Source organism: Barbus barbus (assembly GCF_936440315.1).
Source record: "Barbus barbus genome assembly, chromosome: 38".
NCBI classification, from domain to species: Eukaryota; Metazoa; Chordata; class Actinopteri; order Cypriniformes; family Cyprinidae; genus Barbus; species Barbus barbus.
The window spans coordinates 2,157,044-2,171,687 of record NC_136716.1 but is presented as its reverse complement, the minus strand read 5'-3'; the positions used below and the strand labels follow the sequence as shown (position 1 = coordinate 2,171,687).

Genomic DNA, 14,644 nt, shown 5'->3' with positions numbered 1-14,644 from the left:
CAGAAATGCAGGGAAAATAGAAGCTTAACATAATGAGGATAGAACACAGCCAGTGAAAAATAAAACTAGGCTATCATCCACACAAACACACACACGCTGTTGCTGCGTACCTGCTGATGCGGGGCAGGGAGTGTGTGATGGCGGGCAGGCCGTTAGAGACAGAATAATGCACCAGCAGCAGAACAGAGAGAGAGACCAGCACGGCAGAGTTGATGACCACCGCTCCCCCCACGAAGCCAAAGACAAACAGCAGCATGCATCCCGGACTCATGGCTGCTGCCACGCACTATGGGGCGCCCACCGCCCCCCGAAATGCAAAAACAATCCCATCAACACCGACACAGCAGTGCGAGGATCAGAGCGTGTGTGAGTGCGGCTCTGCAGCCTCTCACTGCTGTGACATCATCCACTCCACCAAGCAGCGAACACACACACACACACACACGAACGGCTTTGCAGCAGCTGTCTTTTCTTCTGTGCTGCTCACGCACTCCTCGGTCTGTTGCCTAATGAACAGCTCTTATGCACTGATTCTGTATGCGTTTTCCGGTTTCCATCCCACAGCTGATTGGCTGTGGGAATAGATGCGTATATGCAGATCAGAGAGAACGACAAACACTCCAGCTCGTCTCCAGAGAGCACAAAAGCCCAAACCACCTGCTAACAAGCGTCAGGTGAATCAATCCCTGACTTTGAAGTGCATGTATTGTATTTATGCAATGTAAAATATAACAAAGTGCAACTTGCTTTCTGGCATTATGCATATTAAACACAGCAAGGTTTTTCTGACTTTACCACTGAATAAAAAAAAAAAAAAAAAAAAAAAAAAAAATTTCATCTTGCAATTCTGACTTTCTCAGAATTGTGAGATATAAACTCACAATTGCATGTTATAAAGTCAGAATTGTGAGATAAACACAATCACGATTTACAAAGTCAAAATTGCAAGATAAACTTGCGATTGCAAGAAATAAATTCTGAATTGTGAGATATAAACACGCAATATCGTGTTATAAAGTCAGAATTGCGAGTTATAAACTCACACATCTCACAATTGCAACTTGCAACTATGAGTAAAACAAAACCATGTAATTGTGCCTTTTTATCTCACAATTCTGACCTCTTTTTTCGGAATAGCATGATAGAAACCCGCAATTCTGAGGCTGATGATACACTGAGCTACTTTTTGAGCAATGTTGCTCATCACCTTTGGGAAATGTTGCCATCAACGGGCAACCAGGTGAAACACAGGGCCCACGAACGATCTAAAATATCTAGATGGAAATTTGTTACCCATTCTCAATGATAAAGTGCCCAAACAACATTGCTCAAAAAGTGTATCATCAGCATGAGAAAAGGGGTCAGAACTGCGAGATAAAAAGGCGCATTACCAGTGGCCTAAAAACAGGCTTCCATATAAAACAGACTGTTCTTTAGAGTCAGAGCTGAGATAAAAATAATTCTTTGTACAATAAAACTAGTATCAGTGTTAAAATCAGCTTGAATTGTGAAAGGACTGACTTTTTAACCACATAATGTTGTTTTTCCGAATGCTTTGATTCGACATGATCACATTTTTAAAATAATCCCATAATCCTCTCAGCAGATGGACTCTCCGGACGAATCCATCTATAAACCAACAGTCATGTCCTTCACAAGCAACACATGATTCTCACAACATTCGTAACATGGTTCAGTCTAGAGCCCTATTCGCACGGGATTAGTATTACCTGGTGACCTCCAGTCATTTGTAATAATTGCGGAGGTTGTCTGTGATCTTAATCCCGTGCGAATCGGTCATGTCTGTAATTTGTAAAGTAAAAATTCCCCCGCAAATGACCTACCATATTTCGTCCCATGCGAAACGGCATCTCTGTGATTTGGCCAGTATTTGGCAGGTCGTATATCATTTTTTCAAGGTTTTTGTTTCCTGTGCGCCTTTGTGTTTGATAGTATTTTGGGTGCTGTCAGATCACTACACCATACAATTTGCAAAAGAGAAAGCTGAAAAGGTTTAATGCATTACAAATAAATCAAGCATAAAGCTTGAGATATTATTTTAACCTGGTGAAATGTAAATGACGCGGGGCACAAACTATATTAGTTTCTTTTCTTTTTTTTTTAAAATCCATCTAATTGCACCATAGAACAGGACTCTCAAAGCCTTGACATCCGGGAGAAAAGTCAGTAAATTTGAGTAAAATCACAGGCTTCGCTTATCCCGTGCGAATGCACCACACGAAACGCAGATGTGGGGGGATTTCAATAATTCAATAATTTCAAAATCACACATGGTCCCGAGATAATACTAATCCCGTGCGAATAGGGCTTAGGACAGGGGTTTTCAAACTGTGGTCCAGTCTGGAGGTACACTGAAAAATTTGAGTGTATAAAAAGCAAATATTTACCGAATTTGACTATTACAGTTTCATTCTGCTTTCTAATGTCTGAAAATCATGAGATTTACTGTGATTGTTTATGTATATTGCCTTTATGTAATGCATTATACAGAGATATTAAAGGGTATAATGTATTATAACTCGTGCGCTGTAATACATTATATCTTGTTTTATCTACATTATATCAAGTTCTAAATGCATAGTGTAGCAATGAATTGATAAAGTGTTATAATGCATTAACTGTGGTTACAATTAATATTCATGAGATTGTATAATGCATTATAAGGTGCATTACAAGGCATAATTAATGCATTAAAACTACTTTTATACTGCATTATACATAAAAGCTTTAAGTAGAGTGTTGCCAAAACAACAACAAGGAAGAACGGTTTGTACTTGCATGTTTTTATGTAGTTATACATTTATACAAATAAATGTAAATGGACTTTAAATTGTTTCTCTGTTTGGGTCATTATATTTTTGTTTTTTTTACTTATTTTAATTGATCAAGGATGCATTAAATTGGTCAACAGATTTGACCAAAAAGGATACAACAGATTTCTATTTCTTTTTTTTAGAAATTAGACTGATTTCAGAAGAATCGTGAGACACTGAAGAAGTCATGATGCTGATAATTCTATTTAATCACAGCAATCAATTATATAGTGAAACTATAACTGCCTTCATATTATAGGATCACCAATTTAAGGGATCCTTATTATTACAATGTTTGTATCTATAAGCATGAACAGATTAGAGCCGAGCATCACTGAAACCCCTGTAGAAACCATGTCACTTTATGCTTGAGAAGCCTCTGTGAAATACACATTTTCATGCATCAGTTTTCATGCTGTCAGTCTATAACAGAATCACCATCCATCCATCCCACTGCTTCTGTCTTCATTAACATCTGCCAGACGATTCTCTCTCTCACTCAATCCCTTCATATCACACTCAGCCGAGACACACACAAACCGCTGACCTACATTAGGGGAGGCTCACAGATTTTGCGTGCATGCATGTGGGAGACTTCACTAGGGTTATTCACAGCCACATTATATGGAACTGGCATAAACAGTAAAGCAAAAACTATTAATTATAGCTATACACACAGAAACTGGTTTTAGAAACTGTGTAGGTGGATCAAATATAGTGTAGTATTTCTGAGTGAGATCAGAAACCTCCTCACCTAATTCTGCTCTGACTCGCAGTGTCTGTGGTCTCTCCCGTCATCTGCTGGTATTTGGTACGTTCCAAGTGCTCCATGTAACTGTGGATCATCTGTGAATCCAAACACACAGTATTCTTTGATGACACCAGCAAAAGACTGTATGCAAAAGCATCTTTTACGGCTTTGTTTCTTCACAATGATGCAAAAGACTATTTCCAGACCCTTTTTGCTCCTCTCTGGTGGAACGAGCGGACAACCTACACCAGAACAGCTGAACCATCACAACTTTAAACGGCCCTGTTTACACCTGGTATTAAGATGCGTTTTGGTCAATCGGATCACAAGTAGATGAGAGTTCCCTTTCACACCTGGTGTTTTAATCTGGCTCCTCGGCCCACTTCATGATTTCTTTTGAGGGGAGGGTCTATGGGCCAGTCTACGTAAGCTTTTTCTGATCTTTCAATCTAATATTGTAAAATAAGATTGTGTAATTTACTTATGAACTGAACAGTTTTTACTTTTTTCCCCCCAAAACAATTTTTAAACGTTTACTGCATGACTAAAATAATTCTGCTACACATATACATTCTAGCATCTTAATAGTATGTGTAAACAGGGCCAAGAAGCAGCAGAAGACACCTTTCAGTATTTAAACGGTCCACAACCTTTGCTCTTGAAGAAAAACAAACAAATAAATAAATCCTCTCTCTCTTCTTTGCTCTGCTTGTCTCCTAATCTAACTTTTTTTATACACATGGCATTGCATACTACAATTGTTGTTGTTGGCTTTGTAATAAACTGCTTATGCAATTATTGAAATGCATAAGCAAATGCAAAGGAATTCTTACCTCTGTGTGTCTCTGATGGAGGGCGTTGTACTCTTTTTTCAGCTCGGCTTCACGCTCCTCTAATCTTCCAACTAAAAACAGAGGAGTGACATTGCAGTATTTTTATTTGTTTAAATATAAACACAGGTCTACTGTGATTCAGCTTCAGAGACAGAAAGGCTTTCCTGTAAGGATCTGAAAGAGGTCACATGCTGTAGTAACAACACACAGCCAGAAGGGGTCAGTGGAGCAACAGAAATAAAACTGATCCAGGAAACTTGTGACTTCCGTACACTAAAAATTCATCTTCTAAATATTTTATTATAGGGCCTTACAACTATATGTCATCTCAGAGGAGGTCAGATAAGGAACGTGTCTCATAGCTGGACATGTGGCATGAAACTGTGAGAAAAACCCCATGTGACCTGATGACTGTGAATTAAAGGAAGGAGGATGACAGAGAGCAGAAGTTCCTGTGGTGTATCATCATCATCCTCAATCAGAGCCGAACCCTATCACTCCTTAAATAAGAATAAGCCTTCATTAGATCATGTTTGGTTTTACTGCCAATAAATGTATGTAAATACCCGAGGTGAAGTGAACTCAAATATTCAAGATGAATTACTGGAGATACCAAATAAATATAGCCACTTTGTGAATATGATGATTAATGACTATCAAGCTTCCTATAAAAGCTGTCTTGACACTAGTTTCAGGATCCTCATCTCTGATGTAAACTTTACAAGGCAAGATTAGTTTCCATGAAAGAGTTTGTATGTGTATCAGTGAATAGATTCAGAACTGATTCAAACGTGTTCATGTCATCACTCAAGATTTTTCTAGTATTAAAATGTTTTAGAAAAAAACAATAGTTTATTCCAATTTCTTGTTATATACACGACTGCTCAAAAGCATTGTTTCAGTAAGATTTACGTTTTTGAAAGTCTCTTCTGCTCACCAAGGCTGCATTTATTTGATCAAAAATCACAGTATAATCAGTAATATTGTAAAATATTACTACAATTTAAAGTAGCTGTTTTCTATGTGAAAATACTTTCAAATGTAATTTATTCTGGTGATGCAAAGTTACATTTTACAAGCAGTCATCAGTGTCACATGATCCTTCAGAAAACATGCTGATTTGTATTATTATCAAAGTTGAAAACCGCTGTGCTGCTGAATATTTTGAAACTGAAACTGATGTATTTTATTTTTCAGGATTTTTTTGATGAATAGAAAGTAAAATAAAGCAGCATTTATTTGAAACAGAAATCTTTTGTAACATTACAAACGTCTTTACTGACATTTTGATCAATTTAATGCATCCTTGATAAACAAAAGTACTTATTTTCTTACAAAAACAAAAAAAAACTTACTGAATACAAATTTTGAACTGTATTGTAGCTGCATGCAAACAAAAATTATTAAATATCATTCTTCCTAATTTCCTGCCTTGACTAATGCATCTCTCTTTTTTGCATTAAAAAGTGTTAATCTATATGGCAGCAAAAGCGGATTGGTCTTAATTATTGTTCAATTATTGAGTCAAAATTCAAAACTACTATTTAGAAAATATAAAGGCTTCATAAGGTTGATTTGCTATACATCTAGGCATATAAAAGTAAACTATGAGAATATGAGAACACAGTGAGTGAATGAAAGTGTGTGTCCATGACAAGCCGTTCATCATCACACACTTCTCCAATACATCAAACTGTAAAATCCTCTGACCCACTGACAACTTAAGTGTATGGTCACAGTAGGGAAATAGAAAAGTGTTTGCATTAACCACAAAATGGGAAGTTCTTTCACAAACACAATGGACTGAATCACTTCATGTCATAAATACAGAGAACACGTTTTTAATCCTCATTCAGGACGCCGATGGCATTCACTAGATGTGTTTACGTAACGTGCCGCCCACCTGGAGCAGAGCCTGGCAGTAAACACGGTCATCCACCCATCATGTGGGCGAGTTCAGCGGCCCTTAAGCTGTAATCCAGCTCAGCCCATTCACAGCCCAACACTGCGTGTGATTCTCAGACCAACTGTGGTCAGGTATTCCAGAGAATGAAAGCTGTGTCTCGCTTCAGATAAGAGCTCACCTGCTGAACACCATATCCAAAAACAGGGAGCATTTTCCAGCTGATTTATGAAGACAAGACAGCTAAAATAAATTTACACCTCAATATTTTTTACTGTCTTTGAGGATATTCAGTATATATATCTTGATACAGAGAGTGTAAAAATGTAGATGCATCAATTCTGCAGCAGGATGACTTCAGAGTATTTAAATTAACAAATTATCAATATATTAATGGTATTTTATTAATTCTAATTAATATTAGGGCTAGGGATGCAGCGATTAACCGGTTCCGCGATTAACCGCGCTTTAAAACGTCACGGTTAATTAATCGTAAAGGTTTCGCAAAACCGAGTGTTTCTGTTGCACGCAACTGAACTGTTGCAGCTTGTGCAAAATGAAAACAAAGTCACACTAGTGGTGCACCAGCTTAAAATTACGTGCTTATCAGAGACACGGAGGCTACTACACTAATTAAATTAGTGACAGAGGGACTAAACAGCGAAGCTTTAACGTTATTTCCACCAGAGAAATGCCTGTCGATAGTAGTGTGCAGGGCTCGACAGTGCGAGCATTTCACTCGCATTTGCGACTAAAAATAGATGTGTGCGAACTGGAAAATGTATTTAGGAGCACAAGTGCGAATACAAAACAGCCTAACTTATACAGTAGCCTATAACAAACATATTAATGTATTCTGTTTATTTATGGAAAAATTGCGATGCAGCCTCATATGATTACTTTAGAACTTTAAAAAGGCAACGGTTTAATTTAAATGAGCACAGATGAGAAGAAAAGCGGAGCGAGTTAAAGTGAAGACGCGCTGAATGACGCACATTCGCCACTAGAGGGCGCTGCCGTTACCCCGGTAACCCAGTAAATAAATCAGCTGCGCTACTTTCCTAAAACTGTGTAAATAAAGTTTCACACTCACAGTCATTTAGATATTTATATTCGCTTTAGTCTTCACAATAGCATCAAATAATTCTTACTTAAAAACTTGATGAGCTATTTATTTTCAAACATTGTTTCTAAGCTAAAACATGGCCCATCCACTGATCTATAATAGAGAACAGTGGGCCTATCTATACATCAACGACTGATTCGTTATTATTGTTCAGTAACACAAGGTCCATTAGTTAACATGAAAAAAACAATCACTGCATTTATTAATAATGCTATCTTAATTTCAACTTTTAATAATACATTATAAAATCAAAAGTTGTCTTAATATAATTCAATGGAGCTAACATTAACTAACAGTTGTATTTTTTATTAATCAACATTAACTAAAAATGTGCAATAGCTAATTGTTGCAGTAGTTAATATTCTTTGTTAATGTTAACCTGCTTTAACTAATGTTAACAAATGGGACCTACCTATTGTTCTTTCGTTCATTATTTTCAAAAGAGAAATACTGTCATGGATGTTTACAGAGCAGCGGTCACCTTTTTTAATTCTAATGGAAGAGATGGACTTTTGTTTGTTGTTTGTTTATTATTATTTTGTGCTGTATTGTTGGTTACTGTGTTATTTCTGTTTCAAAAGCCAGCAATAAATAACACTTTAACATCTAAAGAGTGTTCATGTGATTGTATACATTATTAATGTTGGGAAATGAATAAATGCCTAATAATCGTCATAATCGTAAAACCGTGATTATTCATCAGACAATAATCGTACCAGCAAAATCTATAATCGTTGCATCCCTAATTAGGGCTATTTGTTCCAATGTATTTCTTTTTCCGCGTTTTTACAGTGTTGCGCTTTATAACCAATCACACACGATTATGTTGAGCTTACGAATGCAATGGCCAATCAGAGGTGTTGAGTCGTCGCTGAAACAGCGGAGTTTTGTTGTTCAGCGCGCGCTGACTGAATTCTTACCCTGCAGATGCAGAAGTACATGTGATACAAGTATAAGAGATTTATTCATCACACAGATTATAATGGGAGTGTTTTTTTTTTTTTTTAAAGTGCATGAACTCAAGCTAGACTGAGTCAGTGATGATGTGCTTTGGTAATGTAAATGTTCTTTGCTCATTTTCTGTAGCTGCTTTTTGAGGAAATTAAAGCCTTATGATTAGTAACTTGCAAAGTTTCTATTGAATTGTTATAATGTTAAATACAAATTCAGTCATATTAAAAACATTAGGCTGTTTTTATCCTTACGCTGGAGTTGATTCCCTTTCCGGCAATGAAACCAAGTAAATAAATAATTAATTTATCACGATGATATTGTGTATCAGCGATCTCACAGGCTGACGACAGGAGGATATGAAAATTGTTTTTCCCTACATGAACATGGAGAAATTATATATTAAATTCATACATTCCTACAATCATTTATGGATATACACCAATATAATACAGACTAATAATCTTTTTCTTACTACATATAAATAAAACTGATGTAAAATTTCCACTGAAAGAACTTGCACTCTGAATTTTTAAAGTTGAAAAACTTTAAAAAAAAAATATTTACAACTTTAAAAAAATTGTCTCTGTTATTACAACACCATAAGGACACCTTCAAAGAACCTTTATAATTTTTATGCAAGCAATTATTTGAATGATTTGTGGATATTGACCATCATCCGGCCCTGAAGAGCTGAGGTGAGGTAACGCAGGTCACTTACTCTGGTCTGCGCAGTTCTTGGTCTTGAGCTCCATCTGTCTGGTTTGAGCCTCCAGCATCTGCACACGGCTTTGTAGATCTTTCTTTTCCTGCTCTTGAGAATCCTCAGACTCAATATATCTCTAGAGGAGACAGAGAAGAGATTTTACACACTGAGATATTGTTCCTTTAACATTTTGAGATAAGTTTACTTGTGCTCAACAAGGCTGCATTTACTTGGCAAAATACAGAATATTCTGAAATATTGTTACAATTTAAAAGAACTGTTTTCTATATTATATATAGTAAAACAATTTATTTCTGTGATCAAAGCTGTATTTTCAGCGTCGTTACTCCAGTGTTCAGTGTCACAGCATCCTTCAGAAATCATTCTAATATACTGATTTACTGCTCAAGAAACAGTTCTCATTATCATCAATGGTGAAAACAGTTGTGCTGCTTCATATATTTGTGGAAACTGTGATACATTTAATTTTTCAGGATTCTTTAATGAAGAAAAAGTTCAAAAAGAACAGCATTTATTTGGAATATAAATGTTTTGTAGCATTATAAATGTCTTTACTGTCATTTTTGATCAATTCATTGCATCCTTGATGAATAAAAAATAAAGTGTTTTTCTTTTCCTTGTTTTGTTCAATTTTTTTGTGTGTATTTGAGGAATAAAAATATGCATGGTCAAAAGGAATATGCATGGTCAAAAAAAAGCACATACATAGCTCACATGGGATGAGACTATCATGCACAAACAGCAGGGTCAGGCCTCTGGAGCACATAAGAGTCAAATGAAAACAGAAGGTCAACACAGCAGTCATTGGAGTCTGAGTGGGATGTGAACCAGGGGTCATAATCAACTCTTTCTGCTACTAGCAGAAATCTGAAAACAGCTGAAATCCCAGCAATGGCTGGAGTCTAGTGGCCAGTGACTCAGAGCGGATGCCTGCCCGGCTTACTCATTCCTATTTCACTCTTTCATATGCCAAAGATGAACACGCCAGTGATGGGCGAGGCCTGTGTGTACGAGGGCAGCTGAAAGGATTTCCCTTCCTTCCAGGCTCCAAAACACACAGCATGTCCTCATCTCTATTGTTAGATGTCACCCAAACCCTGCAGCAACATGGTGCAATGGACCACAACACTAATAACTGTGCTAACCGCCATTTTTTGTGTTTGCCATGTGCGTTGATGGGGGTGCACCATTAATGGCTGTGTTGAGTTATTTTGAGGGGACAGCAAATTTACACTGTTATACAAGCTGTACAAATCACTACTTTACATTGTAGCAAAGTGTCATTTCTTCAGTGTTGTCACATGAAAAGATATAATAAAATATTTACATAAATGTGAGATACTGTGTGTGTATATATATATATATATATATATATATATATATATATATATATATATATATATATATATATATATATATATATATATATATATATATATATATATATATATATATAATAAAAAAAAAAAAAAAAAACATCTTTCAGGTCAAAAATCATACCGCCATTGGAAACAAATGGGGATGTCTAAATATATAAATCAAATAAAAAAAACCTAATAAAAGTAATTAGGGGTGTAACGATATGCGTATTCATATTGAACCGTTCAGTACGAGGCTTTCGGTTCGGTACGCATTACATTACAAAATAAGAGAGCTTAAAAAGTGTGTGAAATATAAATTATATTTCTTTTTAAGCTCTTTTAATGTTCCCAGTTTTTCAGCCAATTTGATAGCCCTAATACATATAAACTTTGCGATTTATTAAATTAAACTATATTAACAGAAAACTGTATAAAATATACATTGTTATATTTGTATTTGATATAGAAATAAATGTTGCATAATTTAGAGGTGAATATTGTCTAGAACCATGACATCCCTTCAAAATACAAAATATTAAATAATTAATATTACTACAACAGAATATAGTACTTTATTTTAAAAACAAGTTATTCTTTCTATTTTGCCTGCTGAGGATCACTTAAGTTAAGAATACTAGAGGGTTAAACTCAAAAGCAGCAGCAGAAGAACATCTTATCATTATCACCCCTAAAAATGTGAAGCACATACATTTATCAGCTCAAAGCTTTTCATTTTGATCATCAAACCTCAGAGTCTGTGCTGCAGCTCACTCACATGAGTGTCTACCTGATGATATTATCAAGCCATCGCCTTTAACTTCATACAGACAGAAGTGTATTCTGTGTTGTGTATCTGCTGATAAAAGCCATTATATGCTGCAGGCCCCGAGACATCAGAGAGTCCTGATGCATGAGGAGCATCTTATGATCTCAGATCTGCAAGTAAACACGTCTTCACTGCGAAACCTCTGACTGAACTACGAGAACCCCTTAACCTCCTACCACCACTCACAAAATTCATGCAATGACAAATATAGCTCTAATTTTACTGCAACACATCTACAACAAGGTTTGCAAGACTTAAACCACTGTAGTTACTTGCTTGTGCATATAAGCAGTTACAGATATACATGAGATTTGTTAGTAGTATTTTATTTAAATTAAGTGACTTAATTTATTATTTAAAAGTTTGTGGTCTGTTAATTTCAGCAAGGATGTGTTAAATTGAAGTGACATTTATACCGTTACAAAATATTCTTATTTCAAATAAATTCTGAACTTTCTATTCATCTGTGAATCTTGAAAAATAAAATGTATCCGTTTCCACAAAAATATGAGGCAGCACAACTGTTTTCACCATTGATAATAATCAGAAATGTTTGTTGAGCAGCGAATCAGTATATTAGGATGATTTCTGAAGGATCACGTGGCACTGAAGACTGGAGTAATGATGCTGAAAACTCAGCTTTGATCAAAGAAATAAATTACACAATATATTCACATAGAAAACAGTTATTTTAAGGTGTAACAATATTTAATAATTTTATTGCATCTTTACCAGATATATGCAGTCTTTCAACATTACCAACCACAACATCATTATTTAATATATACTTAAGACTTATTACTGTATTATGCCACCTCTAATCTCTATCTCGATTTTTTTATTATGGAAATTCTCGTCAGTATGCATGTGGGCCATCATTAAAAAGCAAAGGTTTTTAAAAAGCATAATTGGCATATGAATGTCTTTATTATAACAGAGTGGCTTTAAAACACTTAAGGGGAAGTCACTCACTGTGGAAAGTAGGGCTACACGATAACAGTTAAAACAGATTGTCATTGTCATTTAGTTGCAGCAAACGGCAAAGCATATTGGATGTATACCATTTTTATTCAAGCAAAATATGATCTTAATCCAAATTTACATGTTTGCCGTGTTTTCAGCTCAGTGTTTTTTTCCCCATCATGTAGAGAGAGCATGTGTGCATGGTTGCCACTGGGAAGATCAAGTAATCCACTGAGCAGAGATTTATTAAAAAAGCTCTGATTAGGGGATTTAAACGCTTGACATCTGGCAGCCATGAAAGCTTGCAGAGGCTCGTTATCAATGTAGGCAAAAGCCAAATTAAAATGAAACAAATTCAGAATAAATAGCCAATGGGAAAACATTGCAAGCGATTATGGTTAATAATCGAGAGAAGCAGAAATCGTGATCACGATACAAACACGATTCATCATGCAGCCCTAGAGGAAAGGATGCTGAACGGATTATGCAGGTCAAGAAATAACATGCACAGTTTGTATGGGAAACGCACAGACTTGTGACTGTAGTAGTAAACTGGAACAAAATCTAATATAAGGGCATTAGCGACCAGAGCACAGGGGTCTGGCTTTATAAAGACAAATTTTAAAACACATAATGGACTTGTTCTTCTCTACACGACAGGTCTGATGTTTGTCATTTCGAAGGAAGTCCTTATGCACGACCGTCTGATTGAAAGCCAGTTTGAAAAGTTTGACAGCGGCCGAAGCGCCACAGGCTTGTGAAAGCGTCCGCGTTCATCATATGATCCGGAGGACAGCGCTCATATGACAGCTGAGCAGAGGAAGAGCGTCTGGCTGCATACAGACTTCAGTCTCTCCGCTCCACATAATATCCCCATTGTGCCACCACAGATAGAGGCTGCTGTGTAGTGCCGCTCTATTGATAGAGCTCTCTTTAAGTCAACTGCGCCTTCATTGCACTTCCCCTGGGGCTCAGAGCCATCGTTCATAACGGTCACGAGAGACGCTCTGAGTGCGGGAGCTCCTCGCTTCGGTTATCTGAGCTGAGCGTCATGCATGGATTCATTGACTCTGAACTGGGTTAGGTAGAGTCACATGAGGTGAGGCATGGACCGGGTGATAAATCTTGCAAACGTGCATCAGATTTGAGACTCAAAGATTTTTCTAAAAAAAAAGTCCAGTAAGTGTTCATCTGGAAATATTACTACAGTTATTTTGACGTTTACTTATAAAAATGAGTAAAGATTTGACAGCAAAAAGACAACTGAAGGTGAATGATTGTACTATTAGCCTAAAAGACCTTTTACTTGATAAAAAATAACTATCAATCAGGCAACAGAAGGCATGGAGTAGATTGTGTGCAACACGTTTATCAGTTTTCATCATGTTGATCATTTAGAGGCTTTAGAAATTAATGTATCAAATATTATACAGTCCATTTATAGGGTTAATAAACTTTTAAAAAGCACAAGGAAACTAGGCTGACAGAGTTAAGCTTTTTCTATTCAAATATGCAAGACTGTAAGATCGGCACATGTTGAAGTCTAATTACTGTGAAGGAACTTCAGGAACTGCAAAGAAAAGAGCGAGAATCTCAGAAATATCCTGACTGAAGAAAGGAACTCAGGAAGCTCCTCTTCCGGTACATTCGAAGCCCTTCCCTGACATTTCCTTCCAGAGTCTACAAATACGAATGCAAACAGCAGACCCTAGGCAAAATACACAAACATGCTTGACCGATGCACTGCAACCGCACTATTGTCCATGCTTCACATGGCTCTTGCGTTACTACGGCAGTAATAAACATCAGTCTTTAAGGGGGTGACGGAGTTGAAAAAATTATGCATATTAAAAAGATGCATTATTATTGAGGTACATATGAAGATGTTTATATAACCTAACCTGCCCAGCAAGAGTCTCTTCAAACTTTTGGCAGAGAAACCTGACTGTATATTAGGCCTGCACAAAGATAATCATGATTATTTTGCTCGAAAATTATAAAAATCACAATTATTAATCATGATTGTTCTCATTTTAGAACTATCAGATTTACTGCACTTTCACATAAACACAAATCAAGAGGACATCAATTCTTATGCAGGGTGTATTTTACCTCATCTAGTTTCTGGGTTATTTATTTATCATGCACACTCTACTACACTTAAAAAAAAAAAAAAGAAAAAAAAAAAAAAAAAAAAGGTAAAACCTTAAGAATAAAATTCCTAGTATTAATATTTAAAATAATTCCAAACCATGTTAAACTTAAAAAAAAAAAAAATAAATAAATAAAAAAAAAAAACCTTTCCACTGTAGAACAGTGCATTTACACAAACAATATATTAGAGATTCATGTTTGGATTTATTACAGAT

At 36.1% G+C, this 14,644-nt stretch overlaps 1 protein-coding gene across 6 annotated transcripts in view; it reads right to left on the bottom strand.

Annotated features, from left to right (window-relative positions):
- The window catches only part of LOC306858056 (C-Jun-amino-terminal kinase-interacting protein 4-like), a 47,553-nt gene that overhangs the window by 27,324 nt on the left and 5,585 nt on the right, over positions 1-14,644 (bottom strand). For all 6 annotated transcript variants that reach the window (XM_079398426.1, XM_079398422.1, XM_079398423.1 and 3 more), the window contains exons 2-4: positions 9,120-9,240; positions 4,419-4,489; positions 3,589-3,680 (exon numbers count right to left, since the gene is read on the bottom strand). In XM_079398426.1, coding sequence (XP_079254552.1) covers positions 3,589-3,680; positions 4,419-4,489; positions 9,120-9,240 — 284 coding nt within the window. The remainder of the gene's footprint in view (positions 1-3,588; positions 3,681-4,418; positions 4,490-9,119; positions 9,241-14,644) is intronic.